Raw genomic sequence first — 25358 nt, 5'->3', positions numbered from 1 at the left:
TCGTGAGCAAATTAGCGGAGTTCGAAAGGATCTAGGCTGATATTTCATACACCTCACCCGTGTTATCTTCCCTGCCTTCAGCCCCGGCCCCGACCCCGACCCCGTGCGCCATAAACTGTTTACACCTCCACATCTAATTAACTATACTTCCAACATTGCTCGTTACACTAAAACAGTCCAAAATAGACAGGTCCATTAAGTTTACGTTGAAGATTAGAAATAGATATCGTGAACACTATTTTTTTTTTGGCTACATCTTTGTGAGACCGTTAGCGACAGGTCATCAATAATGAATTGACCACAAGGGCGAATGACTACGAGCTACTGTTCAAAATAGCACGCCCAAACATGCCCAAATCAGTGCAAATTCGGTAACCACGAATGAGATAAACAAAACATTACTTCGCACATAAGCTGGTTGAGAAAGTTAAAGTGGGATCTATCGAAGGAGACAACGAACTTTATCAAGTTGATAAAAATACGGTGTTTAAGAAAGTTCTTTAACCAATAGTGGATCCACGAGAATCGGTAGCTTTTCAATGATGCATTCATAATTAATAACATCACAGTCAGAAACGAACTGCTTGAGGAAAAATATGCATTTGTATTGATGAAAATACATGTATACGGCACTTGAAAAATAATTAACACACCGGAGGTAAGATACAAAAGTCGCAAAAAGACCTCGCTAGTTTATAAAGCAAGCACTTAACTACAAATACTCACAGCTGCACATGTAAAAACTCTTAAGTAATCAAGAGAAAAATACATTCACCAGAAGAGAAACGCCGGCACAGATAACGAAACGGTTTCTGAACCGCAGAGAAGCAAAGTGGGTTCAAATGTTCGAAAGCAAGACGTATTCAACGCACTAATTCTCGCCTGAGAGTCACGTTTTGAAAGGCTGTCTCAACATCGATCATTAACACCATAAAGGGATTTCTCTTACCTCCAGCTGGTTCTGTTGTATTCAACGGCGGAGTTGCCATCGATTCGGACCATTCTGTGATCTCGTCCTCATGACCTCCAGCTAACAGGCGCGACAGAGTGGGTTCTCTTTGGCCCTGAGGGAAAGGAGTGGGAAAAGTTAATAAGTAAAAAAAAGAGAGAGTTTACACACAATCCTACTACTGAAATAATCAACCAAGAGAAAGTCGAGACGTACTATAAATATTCGAGTTTGTTTGAGATACAAAGGCATCGACCGAGAAGCTTCTGGAAGGAACGGATGACTTGATTTTCCTTTTCCCGTACGCTTACGTTTCAACAAGGGTAAGTATTAACTGTAAATATTATCACATACTACATAGAAAGCAGATTTGCGCAGTAAGCAATGAAGGAAAGACAAAAACGCTTCCCAATAACCAAGAGTTTTCAATCCAGCTCCCTGCTGATTCAGGGCATCAAACGCATGTACTCTGTTCCGTGCTGAATACTTCATCATTTTAACTGTGTAAAGTCGGTTTAGTTCAACAGTAAACGTAATTTAGAAAAAATCTGGCAGGCATCAACGTATTTTCTTGACAGTCATAGAGAAACTACACTAAAAAAACAACCGGTCTAAAAATATGGTCCACAATCACTTTCATCATGGCAAAAGACATACAACTGTAAATCGTTTCGATAGATTCACTTTTTTTTTCTTGGAGTTACCTATACCGCACTTTTTTTGTTTTGTCTTAGAATAAATCGCTCCGACTCTGTGAAACAAGTTGTACACAAACATAAGACAGATGTTTGACATAACAGTCCATTGGTAAAACGATTAATTGGGACTTGTGAATATGAATAAATTTCAAGAACGTAAAACGCGTGATTTCCTCTCTTATTGATCTCATTGACGGGTAAACAAAATTAGTATTATACCAGCATCGCAAAGAGCACTATGAATTTCAATTTTCACCAAAATGCATCAAATAGCTCTTCATTTACGTGATAAATAGAAAAAATCTCAGAGACAGGTAAACTGAATTAGTATTATGCCAGCATCGCATAAAGCACTATGAATTTCAATTTTCACCAAAATGCATCAAATAACTCTCTATTTGCGTGATAATTAGACAAAAAATTAACCCAAAACTCATGTAATTTATATTGCTCATGACCCAAAACAAATTTTCGTAATGGTCAGTCGAATAGTTCTCTTTAGCGCTGAGAGCTTTCAAGTGACTGTTTGCATGTATACTGAATAACGCATAAAAACAAATTTTCAGAACAACACGATCTTTAACAATCGAAAATTTTACGTTTTCTACGTATGGAAAGGAAAGGTCATGTTACTTTTCACCCCATATCATTGCAAATAATGTAAAAAACCGCAATTTGTAATTGTCATCGATAGTAATTTTTTCGAAGTTTCCCAATAACCCAAACATGGAAATTGCATACTCAATTTTACGTTAAAAAATGTAAACAAAGCTCGAATCAATTTAAAGACATCAGTGCCAGGTTTATTTAATGGAGAAAATAACACGACAAACTTGCCAAAGGAGTTGAGAGGCGAAGGCGGTCGACTTAAGTGATGACGGAACTGTCAAGAAATTCTGGAAAACCCTTTCGGATCTAGTGAATAAAATAAATGTAAAGCGCATGCGCTGTGGTCTTGAAGAGCCTTTACGCATTTTTGACTCTTGAGTTTTCATGCCCCTGGAGGTATCGCATTTATATACTCTTGATAGTCCTTGTAGCCATATTAAATACCTGGAAAAGGAGCTGCGATTTCCAATGGAAATACGTTTTCACGCACCATACACGAAATGGGGTATGTCGGAAAGCGTTAAAATTCAACTGAAAGTCACCTTTTTTTAACTTAAAAACTTATTATCATCATTTTGTCGGGCATAATAGCATTTTACAGACTAAAATAGAGATTTTGGCGAACCACAGAGTAAAATCACACTCTTTTTATTGCTCAGACTGTATTTTGGGTCATTTTTTCTGTAATTATTTTGATAATAATAAAAATACAGTTTATGTTCTTGGGCATAAATATCCCCAAACTCAGTTCAACCCTCACCTGGCGGCTCGAGCTAAAATGACTCTAAGTCAGGCCCAAAACATATTTACGCCCGTAAACATAAACTGTATTTGTTTTATTACCCGACTTCACCGCACCCGCACTGTTTCTGTTTGACCTCTTTCCTCGTTCTCAACAATGGTACTTAAATGATATCATTATTTTAACTGGAAAAACTACCCAAGATGACATGCACTGAAATGTAGAATGTCCAAAAAAAAAAAGTATATATATATATATATATATATAGATATATAGATATATAGATATATAGATATATATATATATATATATATATATATATATATATATATATATATATATCGATGAGCCAAAAATTAACGTCGACTTTTACCAACCATTTTAAAATGATCATTAGACTCAACAAGTGAAGAATTTCTTGTGAAGGAATATTTTCCCAAAACATTATCAGAATGAGAGCTTGAAACTCTGCCAGTCGCAAAAAGAACAAGAGTTATAGACTTTGTCCAGCTGCAGTGTACTGATATCTTAACAGCCACGTAACAACTGAAGAATTTTGAGAAAGATGTTTTTCGTCTTGTCATGAGCGTGGGACAAATAAAAAATTCTGAGTCCCCACAAGGAATCGAAGTACCAGAATAAGAGCTTCAAACACTGCCACTCGTTCTTAAAGAGAAATGCTATGGACTTTCATAAACAATTGAAGTCTTGAAAGAGACTTAAAAATCGAGGAATTTGCCTTCAAGAAAAATTTTTTACTCCTAGTGCAGGTGATCAAGAATTACAATTGGGAGACACTGAGACTTCTTGGCACTCTGCGCATGCTCATAAAGAAATTGGAATTGGCTAAGTTGTACAGTCACATGTACGTTTGGATGTGGCCAATACACCTGTAGAAAAACTAGGCAATGTTTTTAGTTAATAGTTTGATTTTGTAGTTCGTTTTTCTTTATAGTAAGTTAGTTTCACGGTATGATAGGACTTCACCAAAGCAACATTTTTGCAAAGACCAGAAAATTGTTCCACACTATTTTTCTTAGGAGGTTTGTCCGAAAGCCTTGCTATTGTGCAAAGGATGAGACCTAATGTAAGTCCTCAAAATGTTAGGGAGGCAGTGTGGCCAAAAGGTTAGGGTGCTGGCCTTGTGATGTAGTGGCCCTGGGTTCAAATCCTTTCACCTGCTACTCATTAGTTTGCTTTTTTTGCCTCAAGTTCAAATATTTGGCTGTGCCTTGTATATGGCTAACTGGCTGCCTCCTGCCAGTTTCCAATTTGTTCAAATTGCCCTTGAAAAAGCTCCACTGGGGAAGTAGTCAATTAAGAGTACATACATATCATACAAGGACAGCCACCTCCCCTTTTCAGTCAATTAATTTTCGACTTGTTCCCTTCAGCTAGCATTCTCTTACCAGTATTTCTGCTAAAATGTCTGGCGATGTTGTTCTTCTTGCAGACCAATCACTTCCACTTTTGTACCTGGATAAAGCTACTGGAGTGGTAGGAGACTGAGAAAGATCAGTGCTTGTTTCAGCTTGATTGAACAGTTCATCTCCATGACCGGTAGGTTGTGACTTCAAACCTTTTTTTATGACAAAAGGTAATATAAAACACTTAAGATTGTACAAGTATGACAAAATTCAATGAAACTTTGTGAAGTTTACCATAACATGTTTTTTAATGTACTTTCCTATTTGGGATTATTATTATTATTATTGGGATTATAATTAAATTGTAGATTCAAGTTCATAACAACAGAAAGAAACATGCAACAGTTGCATGCACATTTGCACACTTTCTATTTATAGCCGTGATAAAAGAGCTTTATCTGATGTTCCTCACTTTAACATAACAAATATTTATGCAAATTCCTATCACAAAAATTTATGGTACTGCAGCATTACATGGATGTGATTTACACACATATTGTGTGTGCAACACACACTTTGCATCACACAGCATAAGAAGTAAACACACTCAAGAGACTTAAATGCAGTCAATCAACTATAATTTAAATGCATACCCTGGGACAAAAGGAAACATAATTATGCTTTAAGTCAGAGGGTTGAAGCAAGATTGTGACAGACTTTCACAAACTTATTGGCTCATTGCCATGATAATGACAGGAGTATCATGTGACTCCCAACCCTTCTGCAGAAGTTGAGCTATTGTAATGCACATACATTTGTGAATGTGATGTATTGTAACACAAAAATGTATGTATGCAGATGCAAATATACAGATTATTATTTGCCAACATTGAAGTCCAAATGGTGACGAATGTGACTGAGGTCTTGTGACCTAATGCTTGAAAATGGGCTTGGGCAAGTGGCCTCTCACAGTGTTTTCAAGACTACTATTACAGTTTTTCACTAGATGTATGTCATAACAACTCTGAGGCAGTAATTTAGCTACCCAATTTTGTTTCTCCCCAACTGAAATCACTTGTACAACAATTCATCTTTTCCCCACCCAGTGCATGCTGCTTGGCAAGAGCAGAAAACTATGCAAACTGAGAAAGGGCTGCTTACCTCAGTCTAAAAAGTAGCAGATTTCATGTTTTAAATGCCTAAATTTATATACAGGAAAATTGTTTCTAATTTTGAAAGACCAGTACAAGAACTCATAAAAGCTCTACATGTATAACGTAAGTAGTGTTAGGAAAAACTGAACTGTGCAAATAAAACAATCAGATTGTAATTTTCATTGACAAGATCTCTCAAAGAAAAATAAATACAACATATTCATTTCATGTCAAGACATCAGGAATACTTACTTGATGTTGGGCTGTAAATACATGTAGTTGATTCATCCTGAGAGAATAAACATAGTGTCTCAGTAATTTTGTGACTGTATCTTGAGGTTACTGGTGTCTTAAACTGATCACCATTCTCTGTCTTAAAATCTGTGCAACAAGCATTGCTGATTTTTGTTTGTGGGGAGGCACAAATGTCTGGTGATACATTCAGATCATCGAGAAAGTCTGCTGGTGTAAGGTTTTCATCATTCACCAATCCTTCACTAACTTCACCAAGCCCTACAAAAAAGGGGTAAAATCAAATGTGAGGTTATTTTATGCATGCTCAACAAATTCAACGAAATTAACTGCATTTCTAGGTAACAGTACATGTGTGATAAAAGAAACAAAGAGGTCTGAATGTAAATAAGGGAGAAGCTGCAATATTTGCACAAATTACAAATGGAGGGACCTAGTTTTCTTCTCATGATACTTCCTCACCTCCAGGTTTGAAGGATAATGATGTCAAGTTTGTTAACCATGATTGAACAGTTCATAATGATTATAATTTGTTTGAAAGTTTTGAGGAAAGAATGGTTGATTGGCTCAAATTATCATCTCAGGAGTCCATAACACAACTATTTCTAAGCTGTTGATTACTTGCCAATTTGCAAAATTGATTTAGTCCAAATTAACATTTCAAATAAATTAGCCACATTCTAAATATGGAAAAAACTTTTCCTAAACCAGGATAAACACTGCAATATTTCCAGTGCATGAGAACTTCAAAATGCAACACAAGTCTACAGTTTCAGTCTATATTCAAGAGATTGCTGAAAACCAAAATACACTGGAACTATGTGCATACCCGCAATAGTGACAATTTGCTTCCAAGGTTGTCTCAAAACATCCCAGCTGTTGCCTGATACTAAGTGATTTGACCACATAGAAGGTAATTTAAGGTTTTTTCCATGTATGTCTGCCGACCTAGGCTGGGTGTCTAAAATGTTCGCGACGACTTCAAAATTTACAATGTTGGCTTATGAGTTAGCGATTCAGTTTTGCAACTAAAAGTTCGTTTGAACTGATTTAATCTTACGAGTGAAAAGAAAAGTTGAGAGGCTAAAATTAACTGAAAATTTTCGTGCAAACAACTACTTTGGGCACACAGAGGATAAAGGGAGAGGTGAATAATCGTTCACTTCATAACTGTTACCTCGAACTATACACAAGTCGATTTTGCTTAACATTCGTAGTGTATGAAAACCATTTAACCTGTCCTTCATAACCGATTAGCATTTATCTTTATTGAGCATTAAGCTAGCTATACCTGGAATTTTTATTGGAAATTTTGGCGGGTTTGAATAGACGCACGAATAGACCTTGAGCACTTTTACCGACGTTGCAATCACCCAAAAAATCTTCACAAATCACATAACGTATACGCACCTTCTGGGCACTTTCTCTCCAACAAAGCTAGCCAAAAGCATTCAGGAACTTTTCCTTTATTGACTAATGCTATTTCTGGAAGCTTGGCAATTTTCTTGGGGCACTGTTCGTTGTAACTCAACTGAATGAACGGCTCCATGCCTCAACCACCAGCCGCCATCTTGTTTTCATGTTCCCGCCAATCTAGTCCCAGTTTCTTGGGTCGCCTCAGTTTCCTCACGGCCAATTGGACAAAGTTGTTTGTTTCATCGTGGGAAAGGTTCGTCAGTTTGTCCTTCGTGAGAACGGACGCCAAACAGCTCAGCAGTTTTCAAAACTGAGAAAACAAACATAGACGCAAATCAAATAATTATTCTCTATGAGCTTGGAAAACAATGTACTATATTATAAGTTATTACCATTCCTCAAATTAAAACTAAAAAAGGAAACCCTTTTTTCAGACTGCTCTGCCGATTGAACAATTAACACTAGTACTAAGGTGATGTCAGAGAAAGAAGGCGAAGCGAATTGTTGTTACGAAAATCTTCTTTTGGTGGTTAACACTCAGTAAAGAAATGATAACTAAAAAAATCCAAATCAAGCAAGTGATAATGATAGATTTCTTTGATTATTAATAGTAATTGCAAACTGAAAAAGTTAGCACCATTTCATTTCTACAAAGAACTCATTGGCAAACAGACACCAATGAGGAGTCTTTAGAAGTAATTAGTAGAGATGAGGATTAGTGCGAGCATTTAGCCCTACCCACTTCAGTGTCTACAAACACTCAATAGTGCCAACTCTAATATCTTAATTATTTAGTGGCAGATTGTTTGGACTGTGGTTGATTAATCGTGGAACTCGAAGTAGGACACCAAAAAGACTCATAAAGGAGGTAAGAATCTGTTATTATTTTTTTCTTCATGTATTTAAGAAAAAAAACTGCATAGAGTAATTTACGCTTCGTTTCATCCCTTTTTGCGGTTTAAAATTAGAGTCGATTTTTTTCTCTAAACATCTGTAAATTTGGTAATACCTTTGCAAATGGATTCGGATGGACGCAAGAAGGAATGACTCTCCTAACTTTCACGAAACAATACGATAAGATGCACACAAAAAATCAAAAACCATTTCCGACGAAATTGCGGCGAGCAAGAGTCTAAGCTTAGCAGGAGTTCTTCATACACAGTTTAATTAGATTAGGGAAGACGAAGCTTGAATAATATCATAGTACCTTTTGCGGAGTAGCCTGATGTGTTGCAAAGCTAACTTAGCGGTCGTCATTGACCATTATTCATCGACAAGTTTCTTACCGAGAAAGAACTCTTCCTTTCCACTTTTTCCGTTACTTGGGCTACATCTTAGTTTACTTTTGTTATTACAAAATGGTATCGACGATAGAAACACTTCAATTTTAACATTTAATATGCAATACAGTTCTGCTGCTTTAAGTACTTTGTTGATCTATAAAACGGAAAAAATTTATATTTGTCAGGTTTTCTATTACAGACCAAATTGTGAACAGAATGCAGCCCACTATCACAGATAACAACGAGCAAATAAACAAAGTTTTGTTGACAGCTACTGACTAAACAAATTTGCAAAGTTTACGTTGATAGCGTTTTGACAGAAACATACTTTAATTTCAAAGAACCGGAAAAACTAGCATAGCATCCTTATCTTAGAAAAGCATTCAAAACTGATTTTAAAAAAACCCGGGTGGAGTTAAACGAGTGGAAGTGCACAAGAAAGATTTCGTGGATAATTGATGTACTTCAGTGATATGACCATGGTGGTAAAATGGGAGAGTTGAGTTCGACATCCCACATCTGTTTTGTTGTGTGGTTTTTTTTTTTTTTATAACTAATTTTTCATTACTTTCAATGTTTGTCATTTTTTTGCTGTAAAATGTCACATGTCTTTTCAATTCTTGTATCACTTCATGGGTAACGGCGAAATATTGAAATCGCCTACTTGTAATTCTCGTCGAATGTTTTTGTTAAATGTCCATAGTAACTTGGATTTTAGCTCAAAACTTCTTGTTAAGAAACACAGGATCAAGTTCACCGGAGTTTATTTCTGATCTTAGTTTTATTGTTATCGATTAATGTTTCGTTTCTTAAAACGTAGAAAACAACACATACCACGGCTGCGCACATGAAAGCGTTAAGTCATTAAGCATAGAGTTATTCAAGTATTTCTACAGCAAAAGAATTCATTTATTTTGGCAAATATTACTCGCTGAGGAAAAACACTCAATTATGACAGTACTACACATCCTTCCAAAAGCAGTGATCAACAGCCCTTTCCATTATACACCATTAAAGTTTAAATAAAGTTTGTGTTGTTTTTTGCAGTTTGCTTCTATTCTTTCTAATTCTATTTCAGTTGGCCGATATTTGTGAACTTTAAAGTTTAATTCGACTCTAATACAAAACTTTACCTCGATAGAGCGAAAATCAACGTTTCTTTCAAGGCTGTCTTCTCTTTGTGTTAATTGCAAAGGATTTAATAGGTTCGATCACAGCTGTATTATGTTTGTTTGCATTAACATAGTTCAATAGCTTTATATAAACGTCATCAATTTAAGGTTAAGTTTTTTCTTCTTTCATTTTGCGATATTCAATGATATCAGAGTGCAATCCGCAGGGGCATTACTCAAGGCCAATAAAATCAAGCGTAACCAGCATGGCTCCAAACCACGCTTCAAAAAATCAATTACTGCACAAGTGATGAACATTATCTCGTGTCGCTTGTATAGTCGTAATTTTGTACTCTTGCTTTCTTGTTTTGATAACACCAGGCGAAAAACTGATCTATCAGTGGACTTGGAATTCCCCGGCTGTTATTGTTGTGCTTCATTCTACGGCTTCGTAATCGATTTGAGGTGAGGTCGGTTGATTAAGTTTACTCAAATATACGAGGTAAAGTGTCAAAAACACCTTTTGAATGACAATGCGTCGAATAACACAACACAAATCGTCGGAAGACAAAATGAAACGCAGGTGCGACAACGTCGTACTATGAAGTATAACAAATATCAGACTATTTTTTAAGGAAATATCACAAGATCGTTTGCGCAATCATGGCTGTAATTTCAGGCTGGATTTGTTCCTATACGTAACAAAACTGAGTACAAATCGTCCCCCAAGGAAGACTGCAATTCACAAGTTTACTTGGGTCGATATCATAATTTTCGAACTTGCCAAGGTAACAAAGAGTATTAACTTATCTTTCTCTGAAGTGACAGAATTATTCATTACTCACGAATAATCTGAAACTTCTACACTGAATATTACTGTTGCAAGGAGTTTCAAATCTTTCTGTTTATTTCCAACATAATCTTTCTTTAAACGTCTCCAATGCAAGGGGGATACATATTTTGCTCGAGCTAGCTTACACAAATGAAGAACATTTTTAATTGTCACACACTTCACGCCAAAACAATCATCAGCCAAGGCACAATGATGGCGAATCTGAGCTCAGTTCGTCATGGTTGTAAACTACCAATTCGAATTTAATGAACATCGATCGAAGTTCTGAGAGGAATAAAATTCAACTTCAATCGGGATTTCGCAAATCGTTATCTTTATAGCTTTAAAATTAGTTCCCCATTGTCATTCTATTTTATATAAACATCTCTGTATTATTTGCAATGTGACAGGTTTCAAATTGCTAAGTCAAGTAACTGACTGAGTTTTTTTGACATGTCTAGCTTCTGAAGATCATTAATGCTGCGCCAATGTTAGTGTTAGGGATAAAGTATCGTCTGCCGATGTTTTCAAGGGTTAATCTCTTTGATGTGAGTCAAAATCGTACACCGTGCAAGGTTATAGGCATGTGCGTTATTATATTTTTCCTTTAAACCGGCAGAAAGAGAAATCACAAGAACAAGAGGAAAAATTTTTTAAGCAGAGAAAGGGATAGTAAGCATACTGAGTGTTTAACTGTCACCTCAAAAATTATGCAGTAGATTGTCATGACAGTTTCTCCTATCCAATAAGGCTGCAGAGCACACTCAAAGTAAGCAAAACAGTGCTCCTTTAAGTTTCTTTAAAATCTTTTCACTATGGTCCTCAGAGTTGTCATTTTGATAAGTTTTTATATGGCGTGGAAATTCAGAGAAACCTAGAACTAACAACACACCTCTGTACCGCGACTTTTCAAATTCAAAAATAATATCGTGAGGTGAATTATTAGTAAATTCTCTCAAAACCTCAAGATATCATATACCCTGCTTTGTGTAACGGAAATTCCTGGAGTGAAATGAAAAATGAAAAGCGTGATATCCCTATATCAATATTTTTTTCAAAGGAAGTTAAGAAAACTTATTTAAAAATCGCTAACTTGCACTCTTTAATCTAATTTATTTGTAGTTTCATCTGTGGATGAAAACGAAAATATTATGTAAAAATTTTGGATATCGAGATGATTTCCTTTCCCCATTCACGAAAAGTTGGGTAAACATCACCATCATAATATGCAACGCCAGGCACTGATTCCGAGTCGAGTTCTTCAAAAAGAAAAGTATAACAAGAATTGAAAATACAAGGCAGGTAAACTTGTAGTTATGTAATTTCCAGCTTTAGAAGGATTTTTGATACTCTTGGCATGACATGAAGTTAAATTCTGGAACCGCCAACATTGTGTTGTTGGTCCGTGTGTTGATGTTGGGTCCTTGCAAATTGATAAATTACTATTTTGTGAAACCACGCCTCAAAGAGAACCACAGTGTTTCAAGCAAAGTAACTCGAAGTCCTCTTCGCTAAGCACCAATAGCTAAAGAGTGAAAGTTTCCTCCGCCGTTTTATCTTCAGTAGATCCCACCTCCTCAAAATAAAAACACTCCTGCATTCATTTCGTGTCTGGACTCTTATTATGCAGGGTATTTTCCGCTCACGTAGCATCTACAAGATATCCGTTATCAAGATGGTAAAAATTTTACTTTTAGCCAACTTTTAGGAACCATGCATTTAAGTAAAATCCATGCTTTCTGCCTTTCACTTTCAGCTTTTAATACGGCAAGTGTACCATGCTAGCCCTACAAAGAACATTTTTTCAAACACATGATCGTTTCTATGGTGCCGCATTATTTTTATAGGGAATTAATCTTGGAGATTGGTGGAAGGAACTCAAAACATTGCAGGAATTGTTTTTTTTTTCTTGTTCGGGGAGGTCGCAAACAAGGCAAAGCTAAATGAAATGTTAACATGTTCAACTAACAAAAAATCCAGCTATCCTTTCCTATATCCTGTCCTTTTTCCTGTCACTCAACAAATAATAATAACGAATTGAGCTGAAGATGACTACATGATACATGATAGCTCAAGTCTGATCCACTTTTTGTGACAGAAGTACTCGTTGACTTAAAATGTACTCTCTTTCCCGTTTTCCATTTAATCATTGTTATCATTTATTCGTAATTTAGGACATAAGGGTTAGAGCATTTTCATCTGCTTTTATAAATCACCCCACCAACCCCCTTACCTTGTTGTTTACGTCAATGAGCAAGTTATCAGCGCTAAAACGTAATTGAAAAACCCCAGTTTGAGATTGTTCTGATGTTGCTATTAAAACATTGCTTCTTCTTGAATTGAATATTTGAAAGAGACATGCCAAGAAATAACTTCGTATTCGCCGACGAGATCGCTGAATGAATATGGCAGATTAATATCAAAGCACGTCTTTTTCATAATTATTATTGACTTAGTGTCTGATAAATACTCGAATCATCGAATCTTTGTAATATTTTATATCCTTTGAGCGTTCGTGTAAAACTAAGAGAGGTTAAATCAACCCGGCTCAATATTATGTTTGTGCTTCTTCTAACTTTCTAGATGATCAGAATGAGTCTATTGATTTTGGCACTTTTGGTGGTTGTACACTCGCTGAACGTCACAGAAATGCCGCCGACAAGAGGAATGCCCTTAACTACACAAAGCGCAGCGGCTAGCGGGTAAGACAGCTTCATTGAGATTATTTTCATTTCATGAAAAATTCCCACTTGGTATTTTCATGAAATATTCGACGAATCTTACCGTGGACGTGTTTATCCTTTAACAAACAAAGCTTTACCGATTTTGTTCGATGTATATACTGTGATACCGTGAAATAATGTCCTCAGAAATCATCGTCTAGAAGTTTCTCCCAGGTGACTCTAGCGAGAAAGCTTTTAAAATGATAAATAATTTTTTTATGACTATATTTTACTTACATTGCGTAACATTTTAGCCGTGATTTTATTGTCTTTAGGTGTATTTCCCTTTTTTTTGGTTTTTTTTTTCTTTTCATCAGATAGCGATGACTATGTCATTGCGATTTTTTTGGTAAAACCTTTCAGCCCATTTAAATGACTCTTCATTTATTAGTCTGTTCTTAAACCTCTTTATCAGTCTGGGGAATCGCCTATTCGAGAAGGTCAATCACTGATATCACTTAAGTAAGACTGAAAATCACGAAATGGACTCGGCCGATTTTCGATTTGATCCATGACAACATTTCAAATATTCATAATGTTTTCGAAGACTTTCGGAAATAAGATAATAATTAGCAGATTTTCTTCTTTAGTTTTGAGGCTGTTAAGCCGACTAATAATTTGTTTGTTTGTGCTGTATTAAAACGTCGCCAACGAAACGAAACCTCAGTCATCAAATCAGCAACCCATCTCCGACTTTATCAGCTTGATTCAAAAAGTAGAAATAGCAGTTCTATTTTATTTTGGAAGGTCATTGTTTAGATCAGCATGTGACACCCTAGGATGCTTCTATATTATTAAGAAAATGAGGTACACGAGGAGTATATTTTATTAGTGAATATTACTTTTAGAAGTTGTGGACAACATCGATTTCCAACCGAGAAAGTGATCGCGCGCAGTGAATGCAATTCTCCGCCGTTTTCCGCTCGTTAAATGAAGGGGACACGCAATGTTTAAATAGCTTTAGAAATGACAAAGCAAATCGTGACTTTTGCGGGCCTTTCATCGACGAAGTATCAATTACGTATTGATTTTTAATGTAAGAATGATTCTATAAGGCTCATCAGTCATGTCATATTGCTGTTTTTTTTTCAAACTCAAAAACGCGGTTGTTTTAAAATGACGTACCAGTAGCCGAAGATCCATTTCCACGCTTTCAGAATTGGGTTTATCATTAATTTAAGACTGTTTAGAGAACTTGTAGTGATCAAAAGGTCCTCTTCAAAATATCACGAGCATCATATCGCATTTAAGATCCTTTTAACTCGATCCAAATCACCCAGGTTTTGTATCACGGCGAACTTTATAATCAAACAAGAAAGTGTTCTTGGCTCCAAACCAAGTTATCAAGTTGAGATGAGAGAATAGACAATTGTAAACCTTACAAACCCACTCAAGCCTTTCTATTAGAGAACAACCAGGACCTTTATATTTTAATGATTTTATTTTACAAGTTTACATTGAAAGTACAACAAATTTTCCCTACGAGACTGAAAAATATTATTTTTTTGAAGATAAAGCACCATTTGCGATTCATAAGTGAGGTTCGCGTGCATAAGCACTGGTGACCTCGTGGCAAGTGAGTTGCAACAATAATAACTTCAGTTATAGTTTCAGTTTTCTGTTGCGAGCGACACTGATTGAAGACTCTTGCAACCCCAATGTTTTGCCGAAATTTTGATGCGAGTTACACCTAAGCTTCTATGTTTCTATGTAATGCGGTCAAAATCTCGGTTGTAGTACATCGCATTTCGTGATCGCATTTTGTCCCGTTTTTTTTTTTTTTTTTTTCTCCAAGTCATCATGGTACTCCTCAGTTCGGTTCATTTCAAAAAGAAGCCAAACTAACCATGATATTTAGTATTAGTACCAGAGAGAGAGTTTCCAATTTTGGTTAAAAAGACAACTCTTTGAAAGTCAACGACCCTATGAACAGCTGAAAATTAATAGCGACGTATCCTTATGTTTGCTCAGGACTCCTACACCCTCATGGAAGGAAATCGCAAGAAACAAGTCCCAACTAGTAACACAACTATTGAGAGGATACGACAAGAGAATTCGACCTTATACTGGAGGTAATCTTTCAAAATTCCTACTACTTACTATTCTTTTCAAGTATTCTGTCACCTACGATACATGATCGCAAACGCCATAGCCGAATTTCTATAGCCGCTAACCTCAAAGAAACTACTCTCCCAATCTTTTATTGATTCTTTTTTTAAACCCAGTGATTATTTCTAAACAAATTTCCGTATGGCTTGAAAGAGCAAGGTCGGGTGCAGAAAAGCTTACATGATCCAAAAGTAGCAGAAATAAAAGGCGTTGTTTTTCTTAATTCTTCATTTTCAAATTGCTTACATGTAGATGTACAGAAAATTTCTTTGGTTCTTTTGTCCTCTTCCAGCTGTTGTTCTTTAAAATGCGGTTATGATGGTTTGAACGATTTTTCGCCTTTTTCATGCTCAGTGAGTTAAGACATTTTGTAGATTAGTCCTCCCCACTCGAATAGATGACAGTGCTGTGCAAAACAGGAATACCAATTAACATAATAGACAAAAAATATTTTAAGTTGACTGATAAGATGCCCACTATCATCTCACAGATATGACAGTGAATAAACAAAACAGACATACGTTACTTGAAGAAAATAAACATGGAAAATTATGCTTTACAGGAAATTATGATTATTCCGTGCTTCATCCTTGTGAACTTTAACCAAACCAAAACTGCCTTAGGTTGATACACGAAATGTATGAAATTCCACTGATTTCTACAAAGCTGTTTTTATGACTAGTGTGACTATCCGAGTCTAGAAAACTTTAATCCATTATTGAACATTGCGCACTGTCAAGGATCGGAGAACTATGATTCGTCATGGGACTGTGGATAATACAGTGTTACTGCTGCACAAGAATGCTCGAAAATCTGAGTTCTTCTCCAGGGGTCGAACCTTTGAGCTGCTAATATGCAAGCCTAAAAGCTTCTAAACTTTAAAGCAGTTAAAAGTGCTGTACCCCAGTGTTATGAGAAACATAGCCATTCGTCCAAGTTCATGTGACAATCATCGTGCATATACATTCCACCAGGATTTAATTGTTGGTGTAGTGCTCGCAAGTAGCGATCGATTTATGACTGGTATCTTTAAAATAGCTTTGTTTCAAATCCTCTAGTCGAAAATGTACTGATACAGCGAAGGGTTTTACCTAAATGTTACTGGGTACAGATTGCTGGTTGCAGGTCGCGACGAATGAAACTGCTCAAGGACCTGAGCGGAAGATTGAAAAAAAGCACATAATCTAGGGCCAAACAGAAGTCGACCCTTTAACATTTAACCTTTTGGTTTGGATTATATACCATTGGGTGTAGGAGATTCGAAGAAGTTTGTCGTTTAATCAGGTTCATGTGACATACATTTTGCAATCTACCTGGTGACAGGAGATTGAGAAGTTCTCAGTTCGCTGGCAAAAAAGGAGAGGAAGCGATGACTAAAATGGATTGCACTGTAATATTGGTGATGGAAGGAGCAGGATTTTGACGCGCATGGCTTAAACTGGTAAGCCGCACCTGATGTGTCCTCCATGTAGAAGTCCAAGAGATACATTGTGTTATCTGCTGACCGGCGATATGAGGAGTTTTCAGTTCGCTTGCGATGAAAGGGAAAGAGCAATGACTACAGTGGGCCGGACTGTAATATCGGAGGTGGAAGGAGCAGGATCTTGACACGCATGGCTTGAACTGGTAAGCCTCACCCGATGTATCCTCCCTAAAGAAGCAATGGAGGTATTCCATGTGATAACTGCGGACAGGCGATTGAGGCCGGAGTTTTCAGTTCGCTTACGATAAAAAAGAAGGAACGATGAATGGCTGTTATATTGTTGACGGAAAGAGCAGGATCTTGACGCAAATGAGTTGAATAGGTTAACATCACCAAATGTTTCTTACCAGAAGGATGATCTCTAAAACATCAGCCTTGAGGTCCCTGTTTGCACGCCATTTTCCTTATGGTCTTCAACACTGCCCCTCGAAGTTCAGCAAGACGCCAACAATACAGAATAGGATTGATGGCAGAGTTCAAGTGTACTATAGTGTTAGCCAAGTGCCAAGGCCTTGAAACATCTTTGAAAGAAGCACTCGCAATAAACATTGATATTGTTACTGGAAAATAACACAATATCATAGCAATGTAAAATACAAAGTTATTAAAAGCCTTTTTTATCATTCGTGCCCTATTTAAGCTGTTTGTATCAGGTGAGCTTTTTACGGCTTCTTGTTGAACTTGAATCTGAACTTGATGCCGGCGAGCTATGCAATATATTCGAATATAAAATATTGCTGTAAGACATAAAAAAAGACAAGCGCAAGTGGCTTGAATAGTAAAATATACTGGCCAATTCTGAAAATAAACAATTGAAAACAACGTGTTGTATATCCAGATTGTTAGTATAGATACAAATGTCAGTTTCGCTTTCAGTGTCGAACAAGTTTGATATCTCAGTGAATACATCAGAGCCATATAACGATCTATACTAATGGCCGTCATCGTACTGAGAGAGACTCCACATAAAACAAACCCAGAGCAGTTGTAAAGGCGTTCAACGGAATAAGCCGCAGTAATTTCTTTGGCAATGAAAACCGGTTGAACAAATAAACCAACGAGAAAGTCTGAGACAGCAAGACTGCAAAGCATGGCCATCGAAGTCGAGCGAAGGGACGGTGTTGTTATTACAGTTGCCAAGATCAACGTGTTCCCTATGATCGCTATAATCATCAAAGGAGCGTTAAGAACGCAGTTAACAATTACAATAGTTTCAGTGGTAGCATTGCCTCCAGCTCCTCTATAGCCAAGCAGAGTCTCGTCAAGTTTTGAGCTAGTATAGTTCGTCATGTTTTCACAGAAATGATCCTTCCCTTTGAATATTTATCCACGAAATAGGCAAATGTTAAGCGAGGCTTTTCTTGCCCAACTTTGAATTTTTAGGAAATGCAATGCAAAGACTTTACTAAGGTGGTGCTTGTTGGCGAAGATTCAGAATGAGCTCAGCCGAATTAAAATGGTTCTTTATGCTCTCCTTGCAACACTGAGGAACAAATATCCAATATAATTTCTACTTTATCGAATTTCATGAGATGCAGGGTGGTTCTTATCTTGTTCATGATAAATACAGGTGGCAATATTGTCCAGGGCTAATAGATACCTATTAAGGCAAATTTTACACTTATATTTTTTCCAGTTGTAAGCGTAGTGGATGAAATGTTTTCCGATTACGCGAATCCAGCGATCGATTTAAGCCCCTTTGCGGTTCGGTTTTGAATCGGTCACGTATCATTTCAGTGCGTTGACAAAAAAATGCTGATTAATCTAGATAAAGCAGTGGGGAAAATAGTGAGCTTTTGATGCTTAAATATGTTAAGTTGTGAATTTATGCGTTCCTTTTAAGAGAATACTTAAATGGAGATAATTACAAACGTATCTCCTTACGAAATTATTTATCATAGAGAAATTATATGAACAATTTTTATTTTATTTCACTTACTTTTTGACATTATCCTTTTACATTGAGGGATTACGTCGATCACAGAATTGAACGGAAACTGGGAGCACGTAGAAATATCCATTTGCAGGAATAAGTGTCATGGGAGTTTACGGCGTAGCGTAGATTTCGGCTCATTTAGGTCACACCTTTTTTTATCCAGAAGAGTGAGTTATTCTAGAAAAGCTGATGACGCAGGAAAATGAGCCCAAACTTCTTTTACTCTTTTTAAAAAGGTCTATCTTTTTGCTGACATTCCGTGAAATACTGAGTTTCATACTGCAAGAATTTCTGCCCTCGTGCATTATTTGAATTTGAAAGTTCGTTAAAATAAGCGAATTTAAATTCGTTTTCTTCATCACTCAAGTGATGGTATCTCCTTTGCAAAATTACGTTTCACTTTCGCTAGAATCTGGTTTGAGCTTGGTTGAGGAGATTTGCAGTAAGAGGTGGCAAAAATAATTTTCTCTAAGGTAAAATGTCAACGTATTTTCGTGCCAAACACTTGCTTGGGAAATTAAATAAGACAATCCTAAAGCTTAAAAATTCTACGGATTTCTAAAGTTTCGATCAATTCATTCGATAATAAAATTCAGGTGCTAATGAGTTACGTTCAGTGCCAAGTGAATACAAACGAAACTCACCTGCCTCTTGTAAAGGTGCTTATCTCTGGGAATTAAGGGATTTTTTTTTATTGATAGTCTTAAGTTTGAGGAAGGCATTCAGCTATGAGCTGTAAAGCTAAGAAGACTTCTATTGTGGCGGCCACCTCTGAACTCTAAAGACTTTTTTCCCTGTTAATATATTGTGAATACGTGTCATGAAAGCATTACCAACAACTTACCTGAGTCTTAATGGATCACCTAGCAGATATTGCTGAGGGTACAAAACCGGGCTTCCGTAGCGAAAATTAGGGAGCGCAAACTACTATGTATTATTTTGTTTGTTTTTTTGTTTGTTTTTTTTTTTAGTTCCCTTAGTGACATACATGAAGTCTATGACGTTTTCCGGGCAATTTTTACTCCGATGCCAACCAAGTAATTCATAAACTGCTATATTTTACTGACCTTCCCTTATTTCATGAAAGACTCAGATCAATATCAGTATCTGGGCAACTGCCCACCTACCCCTCCCCTAACCCAACAACAGTCAATTGATAACAAGTTAATGGTGGGTTAGGGGAGGGGTAGGTGGGAAGTTGTCCAGATACTGATATTGGTCCCATGTTCCCACAAGTACTAACTGCGTAAAAATTTCTCTTATTTCTAGTTCGACCGATGGATGTCCGTGTGGACATGTTAGTGTCCAACATTTGGGCCATAGAGGAAGCAAAAATGGTAAACCTAATATGTCGTTTACATTCCGACCATGGAAAATAGATGAATTTTCGAATTTTTTGCCATCATTTTAGTACAGCAGTTGGAAATCTGGAAAAAATGATTCGAAAGATTCCATAGGGGGAAAAAGTTGTTGAATATTTGCTGCTTTTTTTTGCTTGATAGGATTTTACAATCGACATCTATCTTCGCCAGTATTGGGAGGATCCTCGACTTTCATTTCTTGAGAACGAAATTCAGAGAACGCTGACATTAAATAGACAAACAATAGATGAGATATGGGTTCCAAGTACATATTTTTTTAATGCCAAGAAAGCATACTTCCACGATGTCACAACAGATAATTACCTGCTGCAAATTCAACCGGATGGAAATATCTTTTATAGTGTTAGGTGAGCGGAAATTTCTCTATATTTGTTACTCTTATCCAAAGAAAGATTTGTTTGAACCCAAAAATATTTGATGCCACCAGTTAGAAGTATGCTCCTGAACCCTTGTAAATGCTATCTCTGCCATTAGAAAGGACCTGGGAAATCATGGCGCCGAGCGGGGCTTTTGATATCGAAAACGGAATTGAGCTTTCGAGAAACTTCTTGAAAGAAATATGCCAAAAAAGCGTCATTGGAAACCGGTTTTTTTTATCATTCCCAGAAATCATGATTGTTAGTATGTTAAGGTTTGTCCTCAAAATTTCTAATTCTTTGAATAAAATTCCCCAGATAACGCAATTTGTTTTTCGTACATATAAAGGCGATAGCGGAAAATCTCTTTCGGATTCCACTTTTAATTTACTTACCAATAGATGGTGATTATTCTCATTTTTTTTTTCTATCGACAGGCTAACAGTGACAATGGCTTGCAAACTTAATTTACAGATGTTTCCACATGACGTACAAACCTGTACAGTCATGCTTGAATCGTGTAAGTCAAACATTTCCAAGTGACTTTGTTGTGCCTCCTTTATACGAACACTTGAATCACTTCATAATGGTTCCTTTATTCTAGCTTCTACAGGTGTTGCTGACGACGGTAGATCCTAAGTACAGTCGTATAAAGTAAATCTGTCTTTAGAAAGCTAATGAAGTACATAGCCAAAAAAAACGAGTGAAAGACAAAAAAACACAGAAAGTTCAAACTAATTTTTTTTTTGACACCAATCACAGCCTCTGACATAAACCAGAGGATTCTTATTAAAAGTGAATAAATTTTATCAGTCTTTAGGAGGAAAATGCAATACACAGCAAACAATGAGTGAATGACAAAATAAAACACATAAAATTAAAATCAACTTTATTTGGTTGACAATACCGCAGCCTATGATATAAACCAGTGAAGGTCATTTCTACTCTTGAAAATACCCATGTAACCATAATCATGCACAGTTTACGACTGGCGAGTGCTCGAAGATAGCTCACATATAAAATCGTTTTTTTGTTTTTGTTTTTTTTTTAAAGATGGTTATCAAGCAACAGATGTGTATTACAAGTGGAATTCAAGAAATTCAACCGGTGATGTTGTTTACATCGCAGAGGACCTAGAGATGCCCCAGTTCATGATCACCAACGTGGAACTGGAAGAGAAAACGAATATCTACAACATTGGTACGCAAATAAGTGCTTTTAATTGAATGAGGACAAGCCTTGATAGTCACTTATTCCAAATATTTGATTTTAATAAAAGTATTTTCCAAATTTATTAAACTTTAGTTACTAGAGAGCTGTTTGACCTTATGGTTGGTGAGGTGATAGAGGAACAAAATCGTCTGCTTTCAAGGTCCTTTCTGGGCCATATTTTTTCGAAAGAATGCTACCAAATGGATATGAGCTAACACAAATTCAGAGGCTGTCTCGACAATTTAAGTCTCAACTTTGTATCAAAACCGGCAAAAAAAACCTGAGCTTGGAAAAAAAATTTGTCTCTGAGAGCCGCACCCTTAAAGCGTGCTAAATTATATTTGCCCATTACGTGGATAGGACCTAATCTTTTGTACTTAAATTTTTTTTGCTCACTCGTTTCCTTATGATCAGATTTCATAAAATGAACATTTTATTTTATTCAAGGGCCTCACTCGGCGCTTGTGGCAAAGTTCACTTTTCATCGTCGCCTTGGTTACTACATGATCCAAACCTACATCCCATCGATGTTAACAGTGACAATTTCTTGGTTCTCCTTCTGGATTTCGCCAGATTCCCCACCAGCCCGAGTAGGACTGGGTATTACAACGGTCCTTACGATGATCACGATTTCGAACAGTGCGCGTGCGCCACTTCCTAAGGTCTCCTACACTAAAGCCATTGATTGGTTTCTGCTGATGTGCTTGGTATACGTGTTCGGTGCGCTAATGGAGTATGCTATTGTGAACTTTTACTCCTGTAAAGTTCAGTACAAAAAACAAAAGGAGACAAGAAAGGCGGAACAGGAGGTTAGTGGCAGTGTATTCAATTCGGACGAATAAAACATAGTTCAATGTTATTGGCGACATGATCATTGTAAAATAGGAACCTGTTTGGCAACATGAACGTTGGCTAATGACTGTGCGTTCATTTGCTCTTCAGAAACGTTTCCGGGTTTGAAAACTTCACAATGAATAAAATTAACAGCCCTTCAATGAACGTGATTTGAAATGCGCGATAAACTAGATGTTTTTCCCTGCAGATTATGAGGCTAACCATTAGTTAGAGAAACATTTTATATCTGAATGTTGATAATTAAATAAAATTGTGACTTTCGCTTTAGATTTAGCGCAGTTCACTGACGGGACCAAGTCTCTTTTTTTGTTGTTGAAGAGCAAATTTGAGGGTTTTTTTTATTTTTGTTTAGTTCTTTGAGCAGGAATCTGACAAAGAAGAAGCAGTTGGGCTGTTTCAGAACGGCTCTGTCAACAAGAGTGACAGCAATGGAAGCTACAGAGTGGCTGTTGTCATGTAAGCTCATCCGCAAATTACAGATCATGTACAGTTTGTTTGATGAAAATATTGGTTGATGAAAATAATAACGATAATGATGATGGTGATGATAGCTAGCGACAATCGTGATATTTCAATGTCAATAATAACAACGATAATAATCGGCTAGTAATAATGCTGATGATAGTGATTAAGCGCTGAATGAAAGAGGAGCTGGATGAAGAAGTGAGCCACTTTTTCTCAGATTAGAACAAGGCAAACATTTTCGAACGATGAACAATTCTGACCTGCATCAAGAACTGAGCGTACTGAGGATCATGTCTGTGCAACGAATTACTCTCTTATTTAGAAGACGCCAGCCTTAACCTATAGTATAGGCACAACACAATTGCAAAAAACTGTGTACACCTTGAAGTGATCATTCGGGTCAGAGAAACCCTTTCAGTAACTAATCTTTTAACAACGTCAGCAACGGAGGGAGGGGCTCAAGCTCTCTCAGAAAGGCAACCTCCTCGGCTCTCTCGTTAATGGCGCGGCAGATTTGATTTAATTTGGTTTTTCACTCTCGCTCTTTCTTTTTCTCAAATTTGATTTTTTTTCTCAGAGACAGCAAGAATCCATTTTTTCCTCGAGCGCATCTGAACCAAAAAAATCCCAAATTCAGATTAGCTCGCCGATTTCGGCAAAAGGTAAGCGATACATTTGTTTCTCAAAAATGTATTTGATAGTGGACATTTTTCATGGCAATTGTTAGTAATAGGAGTCGCTGTCGAAAATTCTTGGTGGGAAGTTTGGGAAAGGCTATTAAAGAAATCTTCCAAGAGAAAGATGTTTGAAAACCTTTCCACCCCGTAGGGGATGAAGAGCCCTGAGAGCACGCCTTAGTGCACGACACTCAAGAGTTTGGGCGTCGATCTTGGGTTATATGGATTATTGTTTTGTACTCTCAGAAAGAGCTAAAGTCTTACTATGCCTTCTTCCACGAGCATAAAGAGACCACTTAAAGGCTTTCATTTTCTTTTCACTGACACAGGAAATAGACGAATCTAATGATAGCAATTCCCAGCCTCCCAAAAAACGTCATCACTACTTCTGGGACCCGTATGAAACAGCATTTATGATGTCAGAACCGGCATATACTGTGGATAAATACGCTAGGATATCCTTCCCTGTCACCTTCGCCGTGTTGAACTCCATATACTGGATTGTTTACGCGCCGGATAAAGTCATCTTCTAATTATACGCTGTAACAGTGAGAGTTGAAATTCTCGTTGCCGTTTTCATATACCGCAATGACGCTTGCACTGAACTAAACGCGCGAGGTAAAAGAGCAAAAAGGCGAAAAAAGAAGAGAAAAATGTGAAGAGAACGGAGCCAAACTCATCGTACTCTATTCTCAAGCATAAATCTTAAGAGCACAAGGATAATCAAGAAAAATCCATCTACATCCTCTTCCCACTGTCACAAAGATCATCGTGTCTTCAGAATAGGCCGCAAATATGTGAGAAAAAATCCTTGCTAAGCGATAAACATCTTAAGACCAAACAAAGGAACACCTTAATGTATAATCACATTTAATTTTTGGTATCTCAGAGTTAAGAGAAAACCGGGAAAGTCAATGCTACCTCATACTCAATCGTTTGACCAGAAAGTTTTAGTTCTGATGTTCCTTTCAGTGGGGGGCCGTCACCTTCGTTTGGCTCTTTTTATTAATTCTGTTGCACGAAATATTCAGATATTAATGAAATGAACTAGAAGTGAAACCATGAAATTCTCACCCCGAGACCGTGTTGATAAATTTTCCTGATTTCTGATGATGAATATCTCCCATGAATTAAAACTACCAGTGCCCCTTCAGGGAGGCCGTTTGTTTTCTTTTGTAGCAAAATACGAAAAAGAAACAAGAACACTAAAAATATACATAGTTTAAGAAAAGGTAAATAGATGATGATTATTTTTTCATCGAATCTATGTTTTAAGAGCCATTACACAAGTTTAAGTCAAGGCCCGAATGCGTTGACTATAGTTATCTGAGAGCTGCATAAACTTAAAAACAAGGAAAATCTTTTAAAAGAGATTTATCTAAATGATCTCAATTTCATTCAACATAAAATTGTAATATCGCAAAGTGACTTGTACAATAAATACTGATGCTATGGCAAGAGGTTCAATGGTAGGGTTTTATCAAGGAACATGTTAGAAAAAGCTTCCCAATTAGCTGAAAAAAGTGCGGTATAGAGTGAAAAATGGTGCGATTCGTTAATTAATCGCACCAATGAGAGCCAATCCGATTACAAGACTCATTAATGATTTCAAAATGTATGTAATAAAAAAAGAAATTTGTTCGCGGTGAATCTAATGATTCAGTTACCTTAAGCCCAAAATAATAATCAAGCAGATCATGAGTTTCTCGCGACGAGTACGACAAAAAAGACAGACACTTACGACGA

At 36.8% G+C, this 25358-nt stretch overlaps 3 protein-coding genes across 9 annotated transcripts in view; 1 reads left to right on the top strand and 2 right to left on the bottom strand.

The window, feature by feature from the left end:
* LOC113675091 (uncharacterized) overlaps window positions 1-7497 on the bottom strand; it is a 35054-nt gene extending 27557 nt beyond the window's left edge. For both annotated transcript variants that reach the window (XM_089191945.1, XM_089191946.1), the window contains exons 1-4: window positions 7182-7497; window positions 5772-6032; window positions 4408-4577; window positions 950-1064 (exon numbers count right to left, since the gene is read on the bottom strand). In XM_089191945.1, the coding sequence (XP_089048071.1) occupies window positions 950-1064; window positions 4408-4577; window positions 5772-6032; window positions 7182-7320 (685 nt within the window). In that variant the 5' untranslated portion in view covers window positions 7321-7497. The remainder of the gene's footprint in view (window positions 1-949; window positions 1065-4407; window positions 4578-5771; window positions 6033-7181) is intronic.
* LOC113675098 (glycine receptor subunit alpha-1) lies at window positions 563-25262 on the top strand. Of its 6 annotated transcripts, XM_089191955.1 has the most exons (14): window positions 705-1272; window positions 4452-4558; window positions 7983-8055; window positions 9964-10047; window positions 12998-13116; window positions 15109-15209; window positions 19935-20002; window positions 20168-20394; window positions 20841-20923; window positions 21457-21603; window positions 22063-22424; window positions 22823-22926; window positions 23513-23597; window positions 23942-25262. In XM_089191955.1, the coding sequence occupies exons 5-14, from the start codon at window positions 12998-13000 to the stop codon at window positions 24143-24145; spliced, it is 1500 nt and encodes a 499-aa protein (XP_089048081.1). In that variant the 5' UTR covers window positions 705-1272; window positions 4452-4558; window positions 7983-8055; window positions 9964-10047; the 3' UTR covers window positions 24146-25262. The 6 variants fall into 6 exon arrangements, with proteins under 6 accessions (XP_089048082.1, XP_089048081.1, XP_089048078.1 ...); XM_089191956.1 differs by lacking the exon at window positions 9964-10047 and having other exon boundaries at window positions 563-1272; XM_089191952.1 differs by lacking the exons at window positions 7983-8055; window positions 9964-10047 and having other exon boundaries at window positions 725-1272.
* On the bottom strand, window positions 15681-18223 carry LOC149035543 (melanocortin receptor 4-like). The gene has a single exon (XM_089191958.1). The coding sequence runs from the start codon at window positions 18017-18019 to the stop codon at window positions 17099-17101; it is 921 nt and encodes a 306-aa protein (XP_089048084.1). The 5' UTR covers window positions 18020-18223; the 3' UTR covers window positions 15681-17098.
* Window positions 25263-25358: the final 96 nt, after the last annotated feature.

This window comes from Pocillopora damicornis, chromosome 13, assembly GCF_964200805.1.
Source record: "Pocillopora damicornis chromosome 13, jaPocDami1.2, whole genome shotgun sequence".
Classification (NCBI taxonomy): Eukaryota; Metazoa; Cnidaria; class Anthozoa; order Scleractinia; family Pocilloporidae; genus Pocillopora; species Pocillopora damicornis.
The sequence above is the reverse complement of the archived record's forward strand: the minus strand, read 5'-3'. Positions and strand labels throughout refer to the sequence as shown.